A 24,239-nucleotide genomic window follows, 5' to 3' on the forward strand; every position below is an offset into this window, starting at 1 on the left:
TGACTCTACCAAAAAATAAAAATAAAAAAATAAGCCAGATGTTGTATGCGCCTGTAGTCCTAGCTACTCAGGAGGCTGAGGCGAGAGAATCTCTTGAGCTGAGGAGTCCTAGGTTGCGGTGAGACAGGATCACACCATTGCGCTCCAGCCTGGGTGACAGAGTGAGACCCTGTCTTAAAAACAAAACAAGAAAACACAATATTATCTTGGGGATGAATATAGAGAAGTTACAAATATGGAAATAACTCATACTGAAGAAAAACTAATCTATTTTGAACTTTAGAGGTTTCATTCGACCTAAAAGCAGTTGCTGAATGAAGAGATGTATCTTTTACTTTTCATATCTGCAGGTTGGGTCTTGAGGCAAAAAAAGAAGAAAATCTTGCTGATTGGTATTCTCAGGTGAGTATGCATTCAGTTGATTTTTATGTTTTAAGTCTCAATGGCTGCTTTATGTTTAGATTCTAAAATACACCACAAAGGCAATAGTAATAATGTTATATAATGCCTTTAATACATACTGTAGTCATTTAATATGACACTATTTTTCAACATGTTCACATGAAGTCCTGAATTGAAAAGTAGTACCATGAGATAGTGATTTTTTTTTTTTTAATGTTCAAGTAAAGGGATTAATTCAAGGCCACAAAGATATAGTCAATAGCAGAGACAGGATTGGAATTCAATTTTTTTTTTTTTTTGAGATGGGAGTGTCACTCTGTCACCTAGGTTGGTGTGCAGTGGTATGATCTTGGCTCACTGCAACCTCCACCTCCTGGGTTCAAGCAATTCTCCTGCCTCAGCCTCCCGAGTAGCTGGGACTACAAGCACACGCCACTATGCCCGGCTAATTTTTGTAGTTTTAGTAGAGACTGGGTTTCACCATATTTGAGGCTGGTCTCAAACTTCTGACCTCAGGCGATCCACCCACCTCGGCTTCCCAAAGTCCTGGGATTACATGTGTAAGCCACCACGCCCGGTGGAATTCAGGCTTTATTGAGAGTTTGGAACCCTGTTATATGTTGTTTTTCAGTATAGTCAGGTCTGTTTTACTTCCATTATGACCTCCCACATTATGGGGATGTATCAACAGTAGAAGCCTCCAGATTTGAATTTTGGTTATCATACTCTTGCCACTTACACTAGAATTTTGGTTGAATGTAAGCTTTAAAGACTATTTTTCTTTTAAAAAGGTCATCACAAAGTCAGAAATGATTGAATACCATGACGTAAGTGGCTGTTATATTCTTCGTCCCTGGGCCTATGCCATTTGGGAAGCCATCAAGGACTTTTTTGATGCTGGGATCAAGAAACTTGGTGTTGAAAACTGCTACTTCCCCATGTTTGTGTCTCAAGGTGCATTAGAGAAAGAGAAGACTCATATTGCTGACTTTGCCCCGGAGGTAAGTGAGCTTCTTTTTTATTTTTTTGCAGTGTTCTCTGACAAACTTGAAAATGTATTTTCAACTTTTGAGTTTAACAACCAATTTTGAAAAATGTAAAGCCATTTTTGTTAAAAAGTTCTGTTTCTACCTTTGTAGCAAGTAATGATTTTGTCACATTAATTAACTGACTTTTAATATTTAGAAGGTCAGTAAGTGCATACGTTTCCTCACAGTGAACAGCAGCAACTATTTTAACTTGCCTAAATTGATATAGCAAAAATTAAAACAGAGGAAATTTGCCTGCATTTGTACTGTTGCTCCACAATGCTATTGAAAAAAAATGTATGAAAAATGATTTTTTCTTACTAGGTTGCTTGGGTTACAAGATCTGGCAAAACCGAGTTGGCAGAACCAATTGCCATTCGTCCTACTAGTGAAACAGGTGAGAACAGGCCTTAGAGTGCAGGAGAATGCTCAATGAACAATAAAGACAGCTTCTAGAGTTGAGTCTCAGCTTTCGCTTTGTGATAGGTATAATCCCTGTTGACAATACAGAACTTCATGAGTGTTGATAACGATTGAATGCAGACTTAGGTTGTCTAGAGTTTTGTTCTCTAATAGTCATTGCAGAGCTCTTTATCATTAAATTATAGGATTTTTAATTTAAATACTCATTTTTATGCTGTAAATTTTTAGGACTTTTCAAGGAATTTTATTCTTAGAATAATTTTTATTGTTGGAATTGATTATAATATTGCAAATACAAATGTTTATGCCATAATTATTTTTAAATTTTAATAATACATTTAGATTTGCATTCATGTAGGGTGTTCATAGGTCGCTAAGTACTTCTACATCATCTTGTGTTATTCTTACAACAGTGTTGTGAGGAAGGCAGGGGCAGTTATTGTGATTTCCATTTTGCAGGTAAAGAAAAGTCTCTGAAAGATTAAATAATTTTTCTAAAATTACATATGGTAAATGATAATGCCGTTGGAAAAGTTGAGGTTTTGGGCTTTACAGCGTCTTTCAAAGTGATCATTCATCTGTAGAGTTCAGGATTGTTTGTTCTTATTGATATTTTTAGTGATACTTTTGTATAATACATTATTAATATTGTGATACCAGTTTTTTTCTCTGAGACTATTTGGCAAAGTTGTGTTTGTTTTGGTTTACTAATTACAGATCATGAGAAGGCTATTCTAAGACAGATATCTTTGCTTTGCAATTCATTGCAAGAGCTTTCATACTCTGAATAGGTGCATCAGATAGATATAAATTAATTCTGCTTCTCATACCTAACTGCTGGATTCAGCAAATTGTTTAGCTTCTATAAACTCAGCTTTCCACATCTTTAAAACTGAGATTATGATACTTACTTATGGGTTGAATGCGAGAATTGAACAGGTCAATGAATGCAGAGAGCTTAACGTAGGACATGACCTTTATTTGTGTTTTTAAAAACCAAACGTGAAAACTGTCAAAGTACATTAACTATTATATGAAGAATGTAAAATCTTCTGTGAAGAATATAAAATATGATCAACTTTAGATTTGTATCCTTGAGTAATACACTTTATGAAATAGATAATACTATTCACTTATTATAAACATTGGAAATATATTTACACAAACATACATTTTATTTTTCAAATTTATTTATTACATTTTAATTCCTACTAATTATCTTGCTGGTTTAGCTCTTACAGCCTTAAAGGAGAAATAAAGCCTTAAATGACTGTCTCTATTTTCCCATGTCTTTCAGTAATGTATCCTGCATATGCAAAATGGGTGCAGTCACACAGAGACCTGCCCATCAAGCTCAATCAGTGGTGCAATGTGGTGGTAGGTATTCACTTCCTCTTATATTCTATTATTATTCATGTTCTTTAAAAAATATATATATATTGTTTTTATTTTCAAAGGATTGGGAGTATGGAACTATTTTTGAAGTATTTAAGATAAATTGTGATTTTTGATTACTTATTATATAAAATGGTAATAAAAATTGGAAAGTGACTGGGCATGGTGGCTCATGCTTATAATCCCAGCACTTTGGGAGGTTGAGCAGACAGATCACTTGAGCCCAGGATTTTGAGACCAGTCTAGGCAACATGGCAAAACCACATCTCTACTAAAAATTAGCCAGGTGTGTTGATGTGCACCTGTAGCCCAGCTACTTGGGAGGCTAAGGTAGGAGGATCATTTGAGCCTGGGAGGCAGAGGGTTTCAGTGAGCCATGATTGCACCACTGCACTCCAGCCTGAGGGACAGAGCAAGATCCTGTTTCCAAAAAAAATTGAAAAGCTCTTTATAATGACTAAATTGTTTTCTTGCCTCTTCCAGCGTTGGGAGTTCAAGCACCCTCAGCCTTTCCTACGTACTCGTGAATTTCTTTGGCAGGAAGGGCACAGTGCTTTTGCTACCATGGAAGAGGCAGCGGAAGAGGTATAAAAAGTTATTTTCCATATTAACTATGTTCCATTTTTTTGGTTCAGGCTCTGCAATTTTGTTATTTAAAATGTATGTAACACCTGTTAAAAGCAAAATCAAATTAATTCAAATGTACATGGATTTAAGTAACTGCTTATTGGAATGTTATTAATAAGGGAAATAGGCTCTTAAATTTTTAGGTGAAAATACTTCTGGGCTTTAATGTGTATAAAAAGTTATTTTTCAGGAAATTTTCATTTTGATATTGTGTATCTTTCGTAACATTTATTTTCTCTTATATTCTAAACTTATATATACATTTTAAAAAGTTATTTGACTTCTTTTTACATTGCTTCGTTGAGTATCTTTCTTAATAAATTCACACTGGCTGCTTTAACCTTTTCATAAAAAGAAGTTTTTATTGTTCGAATTGCTTTTCCCACACAATTAGTCTTAAGTAGTGCAGTTTTATAGATCTTAATGAATAAATGTACCCTAAATTTGAACACATTTACATTTAAAATGTTACAGGTCTTGCAGATACTTGACTTATATGCTCAGGTATATGAAGAACTCCTGGCAATTCCTGTTGTAAGAGGAAGAAAGACGGAAAAGGAAAAATTTGCAGGAGGAGACTATACAACTACAATAGAAGCATTTATATCTGCTAGTGGAAGAGCTATCCAGGTATCAGACTGCCACTTAGGATTCATAAGTCACTGTAAGCACAGTCCATGGACAGATCCAATAATTTCTTCTGTCATCACGGAAGTAGACTCTTTTAAAAAATAAATGTTTAGTGTACTGTTGTATAATAATTTCAAGCAAATCTATCCCATTCCTCTGTCTCCATGGTTCGTTAAGTCATGATACATATCCTGAATTACTACTAAAATATGATTTCCTTTTTAACTGTTGTAGGTAAAATTTCTGCTATAAAAGGAGCTGCCCAGAGCAAAATACTTGTAAATAGTATTTTTTGACTAATCTTAATCTCTTGTTATGGTAATTATGCTTATAATTAAAAACCTTATTTAATGTAAAAAAAGGGAGAAAAGACAAGTCTGGTGCCATTTTTAAAGCATGTGATCTTACAGTAATCATTTTCAAGGGTGTAATAGTTTATTAAAAACAAAGCTTATGTTTCTCTACTTTAGGGAGGAACATCACATCATTTAGGGCAGAATTTTTCCAAAATGTTTGAAATCGTTTTTGAAGATCCAAAGACACCAGGAGAGAAGCAATTTGCCTATCAAAACTCCTGGGGCCTGACGACTCGAACTATTGGTGTTATGACCATGGTTCATGGAGACAACATGGGTTTAGTATTACCACCCCGTGTAGCATGTGTTCAGGTAAGGAAAATATTCCTGTTTATCATTCATTTTATAAAATACAAGCCATATTTACTAAAGGAAATTCGAAAGGATAATTTTCTGAATATCATTCAGGCAGATTTCTCTGATAATAAAAACAATGTGGAATGCAATCTGGACCCTAGTGTTTTGTAACTGTGTGTATCATTTACATTATTTATTGTCTCTTACTCTTTTAATTTTTAAGCTACTTATATAAACATTTTTAGAAGTCATTTTTTAAAAACGGTTTATAATATGTTAAATGACCTGGGCATGCAGGCTCACGCCTGTAATCCCAGCACTGTGGGAGGCCAAGGCAGGCAGATTGCTTGAGCCCAGGAGTTTGAGACTAAGCCTGGGCAACATGGCAAAATCCAGTCTACAAAATATTAGCCAGGTGTGGTGGCATGCACTGGTAGTCCCAGCTACTTGGGAGGTGGGGGTAAAAAAAAATATATATATATGTGTGTGTGTGTGTGTATGTAAAATAGATTAAATGAAATATAGTAGGTCAGCTGAAAATGCATTTAGATGGGTAAGTGATTTGCAAGTAATTAGTAGACATTATATATGGATTAGAAATCACACAGCTGATTTGTGTTAATAATAATAGCCACTAGTAGGTTTCGACTTCTGAGAGCTTCTGTATCTGTTTCTTTGCATAAATTTGGGACATTGTGCTGAATTCTAGGTGGTGATTATTCCGTGTGGCATTACCAATGCACTTTCTGAAGAAGACAAAGAAGCGCTGATTGCAAAATGCAATGATTATCGAAGGCGGTTACTCAATGTTAACATCCGCGTTAGAGCTGATTTACGAGATAATTATTCTCCAGGTTGGAAATTCAATCACTGGGAGCTCAAGGTAAATTCCTCAGTTGTATCTTTTACCCTCAACATCTGCAGTTTGAGTTTAGATTTTCCTCTGCATGTTTTTATAAAACTTGAAGTTTCTCATTACTTTCCTCTATTTTGATAGTGGGGGCTTTTTTTCTTCTTCACTTAAACTGTTGAGCACTGACACAGTTCATAGCTTTGTAATAGTGATACCTAAATTTAAAATAGTTTTGGTGGAAGCTTATTTTTATGCTGTTAGAATAAAAATGATCTTGAGCCCTTGTTTATGATTTCCCTCATGTAGCTGGTATACTAAAATGTTTATGCCAGGAGTTCATACAATAAATAAGTTATTTACATAGACCACCGGAATAACGGTGCATGGACATCACTTAGCTGTCTTTTTTATAGCTAATAGTGAAACATCTGAGATTAATTTTGTTCTTGAGTTTTCACACCAAGTATTTCATACCAGTTTGTTGATTTTTATTTTGTTTATTAAAGTCAGTCTACATTCTGCTTTATTGTTTGTAATATAACTTTCATTTATTGCACATTGTCATTAATAGATTGTCTGTGCCCTTAATTTTGTTTTATAAACTTCTGGGATTTAACAATTTTTCTTACGCTGAAAGAGGGAATCTTACTGGATCTAGAAATTAGGAATCGAGACTGTGTAAACTGATATTATAGGCGATGGGATGAGAGAATGTATTGAGATTGCAGCTGCAAGCTTTCAAACTATGGAAGCTCAGCAATATTGGGATTATTAAGTATTTATACATCTAGGGTTCCCAAAGTTGCTAATATTTATCATCTTGTTTGTTTCAAATGGCCCCTGAGGTAAATTTCCTTTGCCAAGGAATGGTAATTATATTGATAATTGTTTCTCTTTTATGTAATATACCAGCTTCTTTACATGCTCTTCTAAACATGAATTTTTTTTCCATGTCATTTCCTTTTTAATTGCACTCTTTTTTGCTCACTTATAAATAGCTATTGTGTGATGCCAGTAGCAGTTTCTCTAAACTAATTTCTACTTAACCTGGGCTATAAAATGTTAAAGGAGAAATTTATTGCTGGGTACTAGCGGGATTAAAAAGAAAAAAACCATCCACATTCATTCCTGAATTCTTCTTTGTACCCTTTCCTCTTTTATTCATTTCTCATCCTTAAACTGACTTGGCTTTGTCTTTGTCACTCTTCTTTTAGTACCCTAGTGAGCCTATACTATGTTGGGGAGGTATGCTTAGTATGAATTGGGTCTGCTACAGCTTCATTGTCTGTATTCCTCAGGAAAGAAAATAAAGCACCTAAGTTCTAAACTTGATGCCTCAAGTTAAAGAACATTGAGAAAGAGAGTTCACTATCTAGTGGAAGGTGTTAGTGGAAGGTATTAGATTAATGCCATTTTAGTTCCATTTAGTCAAATAATTTCTAAGAAAAAATATTTCAGGAGCTCTGGATTTGTATTTCTTTGACAGCGATTGACCAAAGTGTGTGCGTGATGTATACGCACATTTTGAAACTTATTCAGATTAGTAAATGAGCTGTAATATGGTTTGATTGTGAGGCCAGAACCCAGCAACTCCTGTAATTCTTTGGTACCCCTTCCTATAATATGAAAATATAAAGGGGAAAATAATCTGAGTAAATTAACTACTTTTCTTTTTACTATGTGGAGTAAGATAATTTTGTGTTGCTGTTGAAGCAAAACACATTTTTTACAGTTAAATTTGTAACTAGTTTTAGAAAAAAACTATCAACAAAATATTTGCCTCCTCCATGATTTGGCTTCAGATTACCTTTCCAACTTTCGCTTTTCATTATCCCCTTTCATATGCCCTTTTCTCTCTTCACAGACAGCCTGGTTTTTCCACCCCTATGTCTTTGCTTGTGCTATTTCTTCTACCTGGGTTGTAAATTTTTTTTTATCATGCAACAGTCACAAACTTACAATAAAGCAAGTCTAATACAAATAATTAATTTTTCCTGCTTGAATCATTTGAAAATAAGATGCTAACCTGATGTTCTATCACCCTACAAATATACTCTCCTACATAATCACAGCACAACCAACATAGTACAACCAACATATTCTCCTACATAATACAACACAAGTCGGTATAGTAATGTTCATACATTACTATAGTCTAATTCTAGACCCTCATTCAGCTTTCAGGAGCTGTCTGACTAGTGTTTCTTTATAGCAGAAGGACCTAGTTCAGAACTATGTGTTGTATGTAGTTATTATGTATCTTTAGTTTCTTTCAGTCTGCAATCATTTCTCAGGTTTTCGTTGATTATCGTGATCTTGACACAGCACATTTCTTATTAGCCTTTCTATTAGCTAATTCATATTTTATGGATCCATGGTTTCTAGTATTAAGCACTGGGTTACAGAATCTGCTACTAACGTTATTTGTTTTGATGCTCAAAGTGTCTCCGGTTTGACCATTATGATCCCTTAAAGCTGGCTTTTGTGTCCTTTTGACATTCTCCATCATTCTTTAAGAACTTCCTTGCTGCTTGGCACAAGATGTTGTAGGCTTATCTTGTACTTTTTCTACCCTGGCCCAGGAATTTGCCATATCTCTAAGAAGCTCTGGTTCTTTTGAGTGGAGAATGGTGTTTAGTGCTGGGTATGCTCATTGCTTTTGAGCTATCACTTCTCCCAGGCCTTCTCAGTAGATGGAGCTACTGAATATGTATATATACGTAGATGTCCATACACACATACAGATACGTGTACACTTTTACCACCATATTTCCATGTCTATTTATATATGTTGAAAACCAAGAGTTTATATCTATACTTGAAATTCCAATAAAAAACCACAGGGTGAACCCGGTGCGGTGGCGCATGCTGATAATCCCAGCACCTTGGGAGGCCGAGGCAGGAGGATCACCTGAGGTCAGGATTTTGAAACCAGCCTGTACAACATGGTGAAACCCCGTCTCTACTAAAAATACAAAAATTAGCTGGGCTTGGTTGCGGCTATCTGTAGTCCCAGCTACTCAGGAGGCTGAGGCAGGAGAATCGCTTGTACCTGGGAGGCGGAGGTTGCAGTGAGCCCAAATTGCACCATTGCACTCCTGCCTGGGCGACAAGAGTGAAGCTCCGTCTCAGGAAAAACAACAACAACAACAGCAACAAAAACCACCACAGGATGCATTCTAGTTTTTCTCCATTTTGTGCTCATAATTCCCTTTTCTGACAATGAAAAACCTAGCTCTAATTATCCTTAGTACATGAATTTATTAGATTAGTCACCCTGTATGCCACCAATCTCTCATTGCCATTGCCACCCACTCCTCTGTATGAATGTGCTCCTTATCCTTCGTGTGCTCTGTCACTCTATACAAGGTTGTTCTCATGCGCAGATGCCCTCTCGCCTGACTCAGGCTCAGACACCCTGCTGTGGGCTACCAATGGCTCTCTCCTTTTTCGGTGTAGGGTCCAGTCCTATTGCATTTTGCTGTCATGTCCTTTTAGTTTTCTTTAATCAGAAGTAGTTCCTCAGACTTTCATTGTCATTTATGACATAGGCATTTTTGTAACTATAGGTCACTTATTTTATAGAATGTTCTTTAATTATGAATAATTTCCTTATTAATTTTTATCTTCTTCAGTAACTTTTCTTCTCTCTTCCAGCTGAGGAATATTCTCTCACTGCTGACTTTCTTATTAGTTTTTGTTGTTTATATGTGTGCCTTATTTACCCTACAAAGCATGAAGCTTCTTGAGGACAAGATGTATTTCTTATTCATCTTTTAAATCTCATTGCACTTAGCACTGTATCTTACAAATGCATGTAATACATCCAGTATAATATATTGGATAAATAAACTAAAGCAATAAAATAATGTCATATTTAGCATACAACAGTTTGTTCCATTGTGTGTGTGTGTGTTTTTTTTTTTTTTTAAATCTCATTTTGTAAAATAAGTCTTCCCTAGGGGTAAATAAGGACTTCTAGAGTAATATTTAAAATTTTTCCTATGGCATTTTTTGGGTGTACCACCCGGCATCTAAATTGTATATGGAAGCACCTAACTTAGGAAAATCCCGTTAATTTTAGAGGATTATTCATTCAAAAAAATTATTTAAAATCTACTATTTATCAAATAAGGTTCTGGGCCCGAAAAATGTGGTGTTTCCCTAATCCTTAAGGATTTTAATGCCCTTACAGGATACACATTCACAAGATTGAACATTCCCAAGTCTTAAACTTGCATATAGTCCATGCTTAAGTTGCTTTGGAAAAACCAAAGAGTATAGGGGAGTGGTTCTTAAACTGGAGTCCTAGGACCAGCAGTGTCAGCATCACTTGGAAACTTGTTAGAAATATAAACTCTTGGCCAAGTACAGTGGCTCACATCTATAATCCCAGCAATTTGGGAGGCTGAGGCGGGCAGATCAGTTGAGGTCAGGTGTTCAACACCAGCCTGGTCAACATGGTGAAACCTCGTGTCTACTAAAAATACAAAAATTAGCCAGGCATAGTGGTAGGTGCCTGTAATCCCAGCTACTCAGGAGGCTGAGGCATGAGAATCAATTGATCTTGGGAGGCAGAGGTTATAGTGAGCCAAGATCATGCCACTGCACTCTAGTCTAGTCAACAGAGTGAGACTCTGTCTTCAAACAAACAAAAAAACAAATTCTCAGGTCCCGTCCCCAACCTACTCTAATAAAAGACTCTGGAGGCGGGACCCTGAAATCTGGGCATTAACAATCCTTCCAGGTGATCATAATGCATGCTAAAGATAGAGTATCCAGAATGAAGACTTTTCAACCAGAGAATACCACCGTGTCAGGAATGAGTCAAAAATGTGTCATGGTACTGATCCCCTCAGTGGCTTGTAGCCTCAAAAAGTCTTTGTTTAACCCCATTCCTGTGCAAATAAATTTTCTGGATGCTATTTTGTAAGAAAAGTTGGGAATGCTGATCTAGAAACTACTCTCTGTGTTTCTCCATGAAGCACTTCCTTAGCTCAGAACCACTAGGGCAGTAGATTTTTTGTGTTAGGTTTATACCTTCTTACTAGAGTAGGTTTTTATAGTATCTCAGCAGTATTACCTGTTTTTTTGTGTTTTTTTTTTTTTTTTTCCTTGTTTTTTGGCTTTGCCTTTGTTTTTTGGGTTTTTTATAATTTGTTGTAGATAGGCCATGAATTACATCTGTATATTCAACTGGAGACATTCATATATCATTTTAACTGCCTTTTTTATCTTATAGGGAGTTCCCATTAGACTTGAAGTTGGGCCACGTGATATGAAGAGCTGTCAGTTTGTAGCTGTCAGACGAGATACTGGAGAAAAGCTGACAGTTGCTGAAAATGAGGCAGAGACTAAACTCCAAGCTATTTTGGAAGACATCCATGTCACCCTTTTCACAAGGTAGTTTCTTAAAATTGCTTATGTCTCTCTCTCCAAATCTTCCACCACCTTTGAGATCTTTACCAAGGAATTTTTGGGGTTGTCCCAGTTGGAAGCATTTGTTCTCTCTCTCTGAACCCTCATGCTACTTAATTCACCACTCTCTGGGTTTTTTACTTGTATTATGGTTATTTTTCTAAGTGCCATCTGCTTCCTACTAGGTTTGCAACAATGAAGTTTCTGTCCCCCGGACTAATTTGGGTTAATTTAGATCTAGGCTTTTATGAGATATAAATTCAAGGGCTTCAGGTATTGACTGTCATCTGCTGGGTACACATTCGCAGCACCTGGGAAGCTCTAGTAACTACCAGTGCCTTCCTAGAGATACTAATTTAATTGGACTGGAGAAGACCTGGAAACTATACTTTTAAAAGCTCCCCCAGGGGATTATAATATAGCCAAGTCTGAGAACCTCCTGACTAGGATTGGGAATGAGGGATAGAGGAAGGCCTTAGGGCCACCCTCACCTATGGAGAGAGTCTTTTAGAATCACAGATCTCAAGGCAGTCAAGGCAGAGGCACCAGAAGAGAGGGTAATGCCTGCATCTTATATGAGGGCACTTATATATTGATGTAAGATATATATATATATATATATATATATATATATATATATATCTTTTATATATATTTCCTCTGAATCTGGAAATATTTAAGACCAGGGAGGTTTAAAAAATAACACAGACTCCCATAGGTAATGTGTTAATGCCAGGAAAAGAATGTCGGTCATTAGAGATTTAACAGCAGTAACAAAAGTTATGATCACCTGTTGTGTGCTTAACAAATTTCCCATGCATTTAAGGCTCACAATAGTGCAATGATAAGGTAACTCTGATATACTGATGGTCACTGTGAGTGACAGACTTGAGATTCAAATTGAGTCCTTCTGACTTCCAGGTTATCTTTTCATTAAATTATGCTTATGTGTTTCATAAAACTTTGTCATATTTGTGAGAACAATTATGTATTGTTTTCTAATTTTGTTTGGTAGGGCTTCTGAAGACCTTAAGACTCATATGGTTGTGGCTAATACAATGGAAGACTTTCAGAAGATACTAGATTCTGGAAAGGTCAGAGACTTCTGAAATAAAAATATTTCAGTAAATTGTATTTTAAGACTCATTGAATTTATGCATGGTATTAATACCTTTAAAGCCAATCACATAAAAAGATAGTACATTACTCAACATTTATATATATGTATAAATATATAATCTATATAGTCTTTGTTTTATACTTATATGTCATATATAAATATAGTGTGTGTGTATATATATATATATATAGTCTTTGTTTTCTACTGGCTTTTCTAAAGCATTACAACATTATACCATTTTGGGGTAATACTCGTGAACGGATTATGTAAGTTTTTTTCCCATGTTTGATATGCTACTTTCTAAAGAACATTGATTCTGTATGTCTCCTTATTTCTTCATTATTGAAAATCTCTGTTATTTCAGTTTCTTGTAAGTTCCTAAAGTAACCATTGTTCTAGCTTTAGAGCTGTCATATGCGGCTGCCTAAAGCAAGATGAAAAGTCAGTTTCTTTCCATTCCCTGACTGGACATACTCAGCTCTCAATTGATTGAACTTTCTGAATAATGAGAAGAAAAGTGTTGCTTATTCTAAGCCTGTTTTTCATAATGAGGGGCTCTCTGGCTCCTTAGAACTCCATAGACTTTCCTAATTAGGTAGTTAATGGCTCTTTAAGATTTAATTGGTTTTATATATTGGGTATATGCAGTTGTTTTGAGCTGAAACTTTAAATTTTCATAAAGAAGAATTTCAGTTTTGCAAAGTTATTTAATTATTGGAATGAATCACTTATGGTCTTTAGTATTCTGGTATACATGTTTGAATACAACCAATCCTGTGTCCTCAGGTTACAAGTGAGAAAACCATGGGCCAGTGTCTAAATGAATACCCCAAACTCGACAGAATTTAGATCCCTCTTCTGACTAGGTTTAAAGCATTTTTCTCTGTATCTTTTTTTATGTTTTAAATCCATGCTGAGAAGGAGCATGAATTTATGTAAAGCTTTAATTTTTATGGTCATAACGTATTGATATGTCTCTTATTTCTTAAACTGGGAAAATTAATCTCTGGCTTTCATTTTACTATTCTGTAAAATGAGTACAAAATAGATATCGAAATCCTCTTTAGATCTATAATTCTTCAGTATTTAGCCTTCTATCCTTATTGGGTTATTGCTTTTGTAATTTTTTCACCTTTCTGGGTTCTGTAATTTTTCACTTGACTCAAACTTCCTTTTTTTTTTGTTAACGGGGTCTTGCTTTGTTGCCCAGACTGGAGTACAGTGGTGTAAGATCTTGGCTCACTGCAACCTCCATCTCCCAAGCTCAAGCGATTTCCTACCTCAACCTTCCGCATGACTGGGATTTCAGGCGCCTGCCACGACACCCAGCTAATTTTTGTATTTTTAGTAGAGATGGGGTTTTGCCATTTTGGTCAGGCTGGTCTTGAACTCCGACCTCAAGTGACCCATCTGCCTTGGCCTTCCAAAGTGCTGGGATTACGGGCATGAGCCACCGCGCCTGGCCTCAAACTTCCTACTTTTAATAGAAGGCTAGACAGTGGGTAGCCATCTGTAGCACTGTGTTTTTTCTTTCACTCTAATTTATGATTTTTTTGTTCTATTACTGAATTTAAAATTTTCCTTTATTGTAGAAATACTGTAGTCATGTTTGAGCAGTCTATTAAAGACATTGCATAAGAGTTAATAAATCAGTAGAGTAACTATCAGTTAAAACATTGCTTTCAAAGAAATGAATGCCAGCAGGTATTGCTGGAATCATGTCTTTTATTCTAATATTGGATAAGTTACTGTAGAGATTTCAATAACTATTCTGAAGTAGAAGCTGTGGTATTTTAGTCCAAAGAACACAGGACCAGAAAACAATTTTTTGTTTCTTTTATTCAGTAGGCAGTTCCATCCCCCTTTTCACCTTATGTTGGTCAGCTTAGTAGATGTATTGATTGACCATCAAGCAACCTTTGAGGTTGTTGTAAATAAAATTGTATCTGCTAGGAGGGGAGAAGGAAGAAGAGATCTTTGGAACTTAAATGTAGGGGAAAGTTTGGATCTTTCTACTTTTCTTTATTGGTATAAGTGAAAAATTATATCTGTTTTTACTAGGACTTGATTTTAGTACATTTTGCCAAGGGAGAATCTTAATTCAATGAAAAATAAATGCTATGTGTATATAATATTTATTGTTTACTACTGCCATCCCTTACTAATCTCTTGTATTTGTGATTTTTGAGTATTGCCATTTCTTGTTATTGACATTTTCTAAGGAATTTGAGATATTACATATTACAAAAGATTGTGTCTTTTTTATTCTTTTTTATTAATCCGTTTTTTTTTTGAGACGAGATCTCATTATGTTGGCTGGGCTGGACTCCCAACTCCTGAGCTGCAGTGATTCTCTCATGTTAGTCTCTGGAGTAGCTAGGACTACAGTCATGCACCATCACACTGACTATGTCTATGTTTCTTTGTTATGTTTTTGTTTTGAGATGGAGTCTCGCTGTGTCACCCAGGCTGCCAGGCTGGAGTGCAGTGGCATGATCTCGGCTCACTGCAACCTCCGCCTCCTAGGTTCAAGCGATTCTCCTGCCTCAGCCTCCCAAGCAGCTGGGACTACAGGCACGTGCCACCACGCCCAGCTAATTTTTGTATTTTTAGTAGAGACAGGGTTTCACCATATTGGCCAGGCTGGTCTCGAACTCCTGACCTCAGGCAATCCACCCACCTCGGCCTCCCAAAGTGCTGGGATTACAGGCGTGAACCGCTGCACCAGGCCTTGTTTGGTCTTTTTAAAAAGCCAGGCACTGTGTGGTGCCTACCTGAAAATTTACCACCTCTTTATTGCGTTAACCCAGATTATCAAAAAGACAGTTCATCAACTTTGGGAATTAGGCTAATACATTTTACTGAAGGAGCATAAGTTACCTAGATAACGAACGCTTCATCACCCTGCATTAATGTTCACCTAATGAATTACTTGTTTTTCTGTAATTTCCTAGTCCCTATTCACTTCTAAGAGATGTCTTTTGAAACATGTTAAACGAAATCCCAAGTGCAAGGAAGGGGTTGCAGGAGGAACTCGAGTATGGACTGTGTGACTGGGAATAGTTGATGAGAAGCTGCTGAGGAAGCTGGAAGCATGTTGCTGTTACTGCTGATGTCTCTTGGGTCTCCATTTTCATAGATCTCTAGGTTTTCAGCTGCTTCACACTGTATTTCTAATATGTGGAGATATTCACAACTTTGCTATTCCCCTCATTAACTCTCCAGGAATATTTTGTAGGGCTACTACATAATTGTCATTGCAGATAAACCTCATTTTGAAGTAGACATGCTTTAAAAATTAGCATTCACAACTAGGAGAAATTTTAATATTTGTTGGCCAGATCCAGTGGCTCACGCCTGTAATCCCAGCACTTTGGGAGGCCGAGGCAGACAGACTGCTTGAGGCCAGGAGTTTGAGACCAACCTGGCCAGCATGGAGAAGCCCCATCTCTACTAAAATTACAAAAATTAGCTGGGCATGGTGGCACATGCCTGTAATTCCAGATACGCTGGGAGGCTGGGGCACGAGAATTGCTTGAACTCAAGAGGCAGAGGTTGCAATGAGCCAAGATTGTGCCACTGTACTCCATCCTGGGTGACAGAGTGAGACTGTGTCTCAAAAAAAATTTTTGTTTTAATACTTGTCTAGTGTAACATCCACATTTTATTTAAAGAAAACCCAGAGCTAGAGATTTTCAAACACGTGGTGACTTTAAAAATTAAAATCCCAAGTATCTTGATTCGGCCTTTGTTTTACGTAGTCTAAGAAAGAAAAATTAAAAGGTTTTTTTTTTTTTTTCCTTACACAAAATTATTTTTGGACTTTAAAAATGATCCACTTACCTTTATAGCATGTTAGGAACATTGTGGCATAAAGTGAAGTTTGCCTGATTGTTAATTGTTATTGTTAACAACACGTTAAAAATCAGTTTGCTATTTTTGATGTTCCTTTTATCCTCCTCATAACCATTTAGATAGGTGGAGCAGGTGTAGTCCAGGTTTGAAATGAGGGAGATATAACTGGAGTTCAAATTCTTTTCAGCCACTGTGTTGTAGCCCAGTTTATGGGGAGATTTGAGGGTACTGCAAAGATGTCTTTGTTGTGTCTTGTTGTGCTGTGAGCGTGGGTTTTGGATAGTGGAAAAACATTTTTTCCTATTTTTTATAACTGAGCAAAGTTCCTAGCAGGTTTGCAGAGGTATCATGGCCTGAAAAAAGACTGGGAGACCTATCCTTTTTGCTTGCAAGTTTAATATAGAACTCGAATGTTCCTTCTACAGAATAGAATTGAAGGAGTTATAAATACTGAATACTTCTCCTTTTCATAATTAGATTGTTCAGATTCCATTCTGTGGGGAAATTGACTGTGAGGACTGGATCAAAAAGACCACTGCCAGGTAAACCTAATTAACTGGTAAAACTTTATTGCAATGGAAAGGAATAGCAATGTGCACCATAAATGAATGGAATTCTTATTTGTTATTAATTTCAGGGATCAAGATCTTGAACCTGGTGCTCCATCCATGGGAGCTAAAAGCCTTTGCATCCCCTTCAAACCACTCTGTGAACTGCAGCCTGGAGCCAAATGTGTCTGTGGCAAGAACCCTGCCAAGTTCTACACCTTATTTGGTCGCAGCTACTGAGGAATGAACAAAACCCCCCTCTTCAACTCCCCTCACTTTTTAAAACATTGAAATTAGTATCTTCTCAGATACAGACCGTTTTATGATTTTTTTAAAAAGTAAAAGTTCTAAAATGAAGTCACACGAGACAATTATTCTTATGCCTAAGTTAACAGTGGATAAAATACTTTTCGGTAAACAACCCCAGTAATAAATATCATGAACTAATATGGTTTTTGTATTCATTTGTTTCTGAAATGCCTGCATTATGTACTACGAAGAAATTTCTACAAAGAGATGAAGACAATTGAAAGCCAGATACCTGTTGTTGATCTAAGCACTCCCAACACGTCTCAGACCCTGAACCGCCGGTTACACCCTACGTTGATAGGTCTTGAAGCACTTTCTTTCCATAGCTCCTAATACAGAATCTGAAATTGCCCTGAATCTTTCTGTTTAAAAAACAAAGCAAACCCACAAATGGAAAAAGCAACAATAAGAAAGATTTCCCTTGAACTTCTCTCTTTCTCTAGTTACTATCAGGTCTTTGAAGTAAGGGTTACAGTTTCTGTCTGAAAGAGTGATAAACCCTCCTCCCTTCTACTTTTTACTTTCTACTTTTCCTCACCCTTCTGCCCCCACCGTAGCACTGTTTTCACTGAAATCATGAAGGATACTCCTGAGCATAGCTCATGTTGACTTCTTAGTTTCATGTCTTACCATATCACTCTGTTGCATTTGATACTTTTTTTTTTTTTTTTAAATTATTCCTATGACCTGCCCTCCTACATCTCTGACCCTTTCTAGTTCCAAGTTTTTCACTGACTTTTCTTCCTTGGTATGCCTCTTCCACATTGGTTTACTAAACTTCCATATTTGGCTGTCTTCTCGTACCTAATCAGCCTCATCTAATCCCACAGTTCCAAATAGCATTAATAGGCTAATGACTCCAATATTTTTATCTGTAGGTCTGAGTTCTAGACCTATTCCAACTGCATACTGAATTCTCTTGAGTGTCCCATCAGCCATTCAGGTCAACATGTCCCAAAAACCTCATTTCACCCTTTACCCCCAGACCCCCTCCTACAGTATTTCCTGCCTGGAAGATTAGCGTTGCCAAAATGTTCCTCATAACCCAAACCAGAAACCTGGGAGCCCCCCTGGGCAGTCCCTCCAACACCATCATCCATACTCACTCGGCCAGCAGAACATGTTGTTATTATCTCTCATTCTTCTTGAGTCTTCCCTTCCAAAAACCTGTGGATTGCCTGCAGGCCTTGGTACCTCTTGTGCTGATTACTGCAATGGACTCCAGTCTCATCACAAGTCCACTCCAAATTTTCACAGTGTTGTTTTTCTTTTTCCTAACAGTTTATTAAGAATTTTTTCTTCCCCTTAACACCCCTTTGTGGTTCACCATCACTTAAAAGATTAAACTAGCCCATCTAGTTTCCTTTTCAATCCAGCAAAGTCCTTTGCAGCCTAACAATTTGGGGTTTCCTGTAAACAACGTGCTATTTCCTGCCTGTGCCCTTTGCTGGGAAAATGCCTTTCCTCCCCCATTTCTAGTCCAGTTGGTCAATCTTTTACCAATATTTCCAGTCCACTTGGTAAATCTCTTCCAATATGCTTTTACACTTGGTAGTGATAAATACACCAGTATAGGAAAATGCATCAGAAAGGACTTGCATTTTGAGCTGTGCTTTGAAGGATGAGTACAATTTCAATAGGTAGAGGAAGGAGGAAGGACATTCCAGGTAGAGGGAACAAGAGATGCAAAAGAACAAAAGTACAAACTGTGTAAGAACACAAGAACTGTTGTTAATATTGGTAGGAAATTGTCAGTTGAAAGCAAACTAAATAGCATGCTTTCAAGACTCATGTCTTGAGTATGTATATTCATATACCTAAGTTAGTGAAATTGATTTCAGTTGACTGAAATATATATAGTCACATTTTTGTACTCAGAATCATAATTTTGTATTCCTTTATGGCAGTTCAGAATGCTTTGCCTTCTTAGTGTCTACGTAAACTGCCTAAGTTCATTTATAAAATGGAGAAAAGTCTAACAGCTATCTCAGTTACTCTGCCTCAGAGGAAGGCAGTTAATGCCCAGCACAGAATAAATAGCTGTTGGTTATGACCATTATGTAGGGTCAACTGGAAGTTACTTCTAATATATAATTCTAGTTATAGTAGTTACTTTAGCTGCTAATTGTTTTTCTGCAAACAAACATAAATGCTTTTAGGGGACAAGGCTTTTTTGTTTTAACCAGTCCATGATAAAAGCCTGAAAAGTATATTAGAGATTATTCACATTTTTCCCTGTAGCCACTGGCCATTTTGGAGGAGGTGGCCATCTCTGGTGCAAAGACAAATCCTTAGAATTACGTTTTGAAACTTCAGATGAGTAGCACTAACCACAGAAAAGCTTGAAGTTTGCTGCTTTAAAGGAAGTCACTATTTAAAGAAACTCTACACTAAGTACTTTTGTTAAGCAGGGAATCCTTTACCCAAAATGTACCTCTGACAAATTGGCTTTTTTTCATAAGTTGAGGTTCAGCTGAAATATCAAAATATTTTCTTGGATGTCTGTGCTTTTCAAAAGAGTGCATGAACCTGAATGAAATGAACACGATTTTATTTGCAAGTGACAGCTGTAAACTAGATGTATGACTGATAGTTTGTGATTATATGCCTTGTGTTCCTTGCAGCAAAAAGAAAGCAGGTCAAGGCATATTTACTACTGACTCCATTCACTGGGGCTAGTGTACTACATTACATCTTAGCAATTTCTAGTTCATCCATGAGAGTGTGTTTAATACAGTTTTTCATTATGCCAGTAAATCACATGAATCCTTAATGAGAATTGGACAATAATGGTTGGCTTGCCAGTGAAGAGGATTTAAGTCTTGAGAATAGCAGCATCAGAACATTCACAAAGCAAGCAAGGAGGAAGGCATTTTGAATGGAGAGTGGACAGATTACCCTATTTACATCTGACTCTAGTTATTAGTTATCTGCCATATAACCGTGGTCAGGGGTTGCCAGTACCGTCAAAAAGTTGGGGGAAGTAGCTACCACTACCCTGTTATTTTCAAACATAACTTTGGTCCTTTGCTTGTCACTTTTACTATGTCTAGAAAGTGCTAGCCATTTAACAAATTTGAGTGCCTGCTCTGTGCACAGTGCCAGAGGACACAGTGGTGAGTAAAGTGGCTGTATCTCCTTGCAGTAGTTCTGTGTGAGATGCCAAATTAGGCAGTCACTCGGTGGAAAGTGAGATGGGGCACTGAATTGGGCTAAGTGTTGTCAGTAAGAGGCCATAGTCTGGGTGACCCTGACTAAGAGGGTCTTATTATCTAATCATGAGATTATCCCCGTCACCGGTGGCAACATGCCGAGAACTTTGTAGTTGAGGTAATGCCTGGAAAATTACTCTGCCACACCGTCAGGCTTAAAATAACAGGTAGAACCATATGCATCTTGTGGTCAGTAGGCAATTTTAAACCAATGTCTTTGTTCAATTTTACTGGAAAATGTATGAGTTTGGAACATCAATAGTACTGAAATGATATAAATATTTTATTAATATTTAAAAAGCATCATATAATAAGGATATTTCAAAATATATTTGAAGTATGTCACCAAAACCAAATTTTGTGATGAAATACCTGTTGATGAGGAGATTGAGGGATACAGGAACTGGTGATGATGATAATATCAGTATTACTTTATATGTGGGTAAATATGTAATTGTACCATATTTCCCTGATTCATTCTCTCACTCTTCTAGACAATTATTTCATACCTTTCTCTCCTCAAATACAAATGCTTCCTTTTTCTGACTTTCAGTTGATCATCTTGAATTCTTTCACTGAGACGACAGAGGCAATAAGGATAGAACATCTGGGACCTCCCACCACATCTACCTACCTACTCATGTCTATACATTTCACTTTCTTTGCTGTTTCAGGTGAACTGTCTGTTCTCAGAATGGATGCCAGCCCCTCCACGTGTGCACTAAATCTCATCCCCTCTTGCTTCTCAGTCGTGGCACATCAGCATTTCTCCCCTATATATCATCAGGTTTTCTTTCTCTCCTGGTTCTTTCCATCAGCTTACAAACGTGCTGTTATTTTTCCCAGCCTAAAAATACCCTTTCTTGTCTCCACATCCCTTTTAGTGTAGAGCAAAACTCATTGAAAGGATTATCTGTACTTGCCAGCTCCAATTTCTCTTCTCCATTCTCTTGAGCCCCCGTCTCATTTACCCTCAGCACTCCCCTGAAACCACTCTTGTGAAGATCACCCATGGCCTCCATAATGTGCAATCCCATTGGCATTTCCAGCCCTCATTTTGTTTTTGCCCTCTCAGCACTTGACTCGGCTGATTCTCCCTCCTCTTTGAAACACATTCTTCCTTGGCCTTCAAAACACTATACTCTCCTATTTTTTCTTTTCTCTCTCTAGTCCTTCCTTCTCACCTCTTCATACTTTCTTCTCTTCACGTTTTCTTGGTGGCCTCATTCAGTCTTGTGGCTTTTAATATTATCAATTATCAACTCCCGAGTTCACTCTCCCCTGAACTGCAGGCTTGTTCAACTCCCAACTAGCATTTCAACTTGGATATCTAATAAATACCCCAAACTTAACATCATTTCCACCCCTCACTCCATGCTGCTCCTGCAACAGTCAACTTCATCTTATCTTCATCTCAGTTGCAACATCACTCTTCCAGGTCAAAACCCTAGTGCCATCTTTGTTGTTGTTGTTTTTGGAGACAGAGTCTTACTCTGCTGCCGCGAGGCTGGAGTGCAGTGGTGTGATCTCGGCTCACTGCAACCTCCATATTCCGAATTCAACCAATTCTTGTGCCTCAGCCTCCCGAGTAGCTGGGACTACAGGGGTACAACCATGCCCGGCTAATTTTTCCATTTTTTGTAGAGATAGGGGTTTCACCATGATGCCCAGGCTGATCTCAAACTCCTGGGCTCAAGCTATCCAACCACCTTGACCTCCAAGAGTGCTGGGATTACAGGCATGAGCTACCGTGCCCAGCCCCTAGTGCCGTCTTAACTATTGCCTCTCTCATACCTTACGTTTAATTACTCAGCACATGCTGTTGACTCTAACTTCAAAATCTCCTGGATACCAACCAGCTTCATGTGTGTGTGACCTGAGCAGTTGCGCCAGGCTCTGTGCCTGGTTTAGTGCTCTGCTGTTGCTGTCTTGAAATTATTAATAATTTAAAAAAATTGGAGTATGGTAAAATACATATAACACAACATTTACTGTCGTAACCATTTTTAAGTGTACAGTTCAGTAGTGTTAAGTATATCCACATAGTTGTGCAACCAGTCTCATCTTTTTTTATCCTCGCAAAACCGAAACTCTGTACCCATTAAACAACTGCCCCGTGTCAGCTTCCCTTCAGCCCCTGGCAACCATCATTCTCCCTTCCGTTTTTGTGAATTTGGACTTGACTGTAGATACCTCATACAAGTGGACTCACACAATATTTGTCTTTTTGTGGCTCGTTTATTTTACCTAGCAAATGTCCTCGAGGTTTATCTATATTTTAGCATGTATTGGAATTCTTCCTTTTAAGGTGGAATAATATGTCCTTGTATGTATATGACCTCGTTAAAAAAAAATTCTTTCATCTGTTGATGGACACTTGGATTGCTTCTGCTTTTTGCTATTGTGAGTGATGCTATGAACATGGGTACACATACGTCTTCAGGGCCCTGCTGTCAAATCTTTTCAAGTTTTTATACTCAGAAGTGGAATTGCTGGATCATATGACAATTCTGTTTTTAAGTTTTAGGGAACTGCTATATTGTTTTCCATAGTGGTTGCACCATTTTATTTATTATTTATTTATTTTAAGAGAAACCACTCAAGACTGCATCCTCTCCCTCTTACTCTCTCAGAGGAAGAGAGGAACAATCATCAATGGCAAATAGCAGTTGCAGTGAAGCAACGCCAAGAGCCAACTTCACGCTCAGGAGAGAATACTGAACTTCCTCCTCGTGGATTCTGGGGCTGCGCTGTTTAAAAACTCTTCTTCTTCCTTTTTGGGGGCGGGGGCAGGCGGATAAAGTCTTTCTCTGTCACCCAGGCTGGAGTTTAGTGGCACAATCATAGCTCACTGCAGCCTCAAACTTTTGGGCTCAAGCAATCCTCCCGCCTACTTGTCTGCCAAGTAACTGGGACAACAGGGAGCATACCACCATGCCTGGCTAATTAAAATTTTTTTTTTTTTTGTAGATGCAGACCCTTGCTATATTGCCCAGACTGATCTTGAACTCTGGGCCTCAAGTGATCTTCCCACTTTGGCTTCCCAAAATGTTGGGGTTACAGATGCACACCATCAAGCCTGGCTTAAAAATTCTTGATAATTGGCTGGGCCTGGTGGCTTACCCCTATAATCGCAGCACTTTGAGAGGCCAAGGCAGGCAGATCACTTGAGGCCAGGAGTTCCAGACCAGCCTGGGCAACATGGTGGAACCCTGTGTCTGCTAAAAATACAAAAATTAGCTGGGCGTGGTGTCTTATGCCTGTAGTTCCAGCTACTTGGGAGGCTGAGGCACAAGAATCACTTGAAACCAGGAGGTGGAGGTTGCAGTGAGCAGAGACTGTTCCACTGCACTCCAGACTGGGTGATAGAGCATGACTATCTCAAAAAAATAAAAAAATATTGATAATTTTTGAACAAGGGAACCTGCTGTTTCTTTTTGCAGTAGAATGCATGAATTATGTAGCCAGTCCTGCCTTGGTGTTTCCACTTTACACCTAGTCTAAACCACAATCTCATCTAGATTATTGCAGGAGCCTCCTAACTGGTCTCTCTGCTTTCATGTAATCTCAGACACATCCAGTGATTTCCTTTAAAACATATACAGGACCTCCTCATTCTTCCATCTCAGGGCCCCACATGATCTGCCCCTGCTGCATCACCTCTCTGGCTTCATCTCTTTCTCCTCCCCCTCGTTACTCCTCTCCAGCCCTGCTGACCTTTTTAGTGTCCCTTGAATTCCCATGCTCCTTGTTCCTTCTGCCCAGA

The 24,239-nt window shown here is 37.7% G+C and overlaps 1 protein-coding gene and 1 pseudogene across 3 annotated transcripts in view; one reads left to right on the top strand and one right to left on the bottom strand.

Moving 5' to 3' along the window:
• Positions 1-17,399, top strand: part of EPRS (glutamyl-prolyl-tRNA synthetase) — an 83,798-nt gene extending 66,399 nt beyond the window's left edge. For all 3 annotated transcript variants that reach the window (XM_025379008.1, XM_025379017.1, XM_025379027.1), the window contains 12 exons: positions 351-402; positions 1,194-1,403; positions 1,755-1,827; positions 3,151-3,230; positions 3,732-3,833; positions 4,350-4,505; positions 4,976-5,173; positions 5,868-6,041; positions 11,254-11,414; positions 12,445-12,523; positions 16,882-16,946; positions 17,042-17,399. In XM_025379008.1, coding sequence (XP_025234793.1) covers positions 351-402; positions 1,194-1,403; positions 1,755-1,827; positions 3,151-3,230; positions 3,732-3,833; positions 4,350-4,505; positions 4,976-5,173; positions 5,868-6,041; positions 11,254-11,414; positions 12,445-12,523; positions 16,882-16,946; positions 17,042-17,192 — 1,501 coding nt within the window. In that variant the 3' untranslated portion in view covers positions 17,193-17,399. The remainder of the gene's footprint in view (positions 1-350; positions 403-1,193; positions 1,404-1,754; positions 1,828-3,150; positions 3,231-3,731; positions 3,834-4,349; positions 4,506-4,975; positions 5,174-5,867; positions 6,042-11,253; positions 11,415-12,444; positions 12,524-16,881; positions 16,947-17,041) is intronic.
• A 5,668-nt stretch (positions 17,400-23,067) lies between these two features.
• LOC112614999 lies at positions 23,068-23,266 on the bottom strand (annotated as a pseudogene).
• Positions 23,267-24,239: the final 973 nt, after the last annotated feature.

This window comes from Theropithecus gelada, chromosome 1, assembly GCF_003255815.1.
Source record: "Theropithecus gelada isolate Dixy chromosome 1, Tgel_1.0, whole genome shotgun sequence".
In the NCBI taxonomy this organism is placed as follows: domain Eukaryota; kingdom Metazoa; phylum Chordata; class Mammalia; order Primates; family Cercopithecidae; genus Theropithecus; species Theropithecus gelada.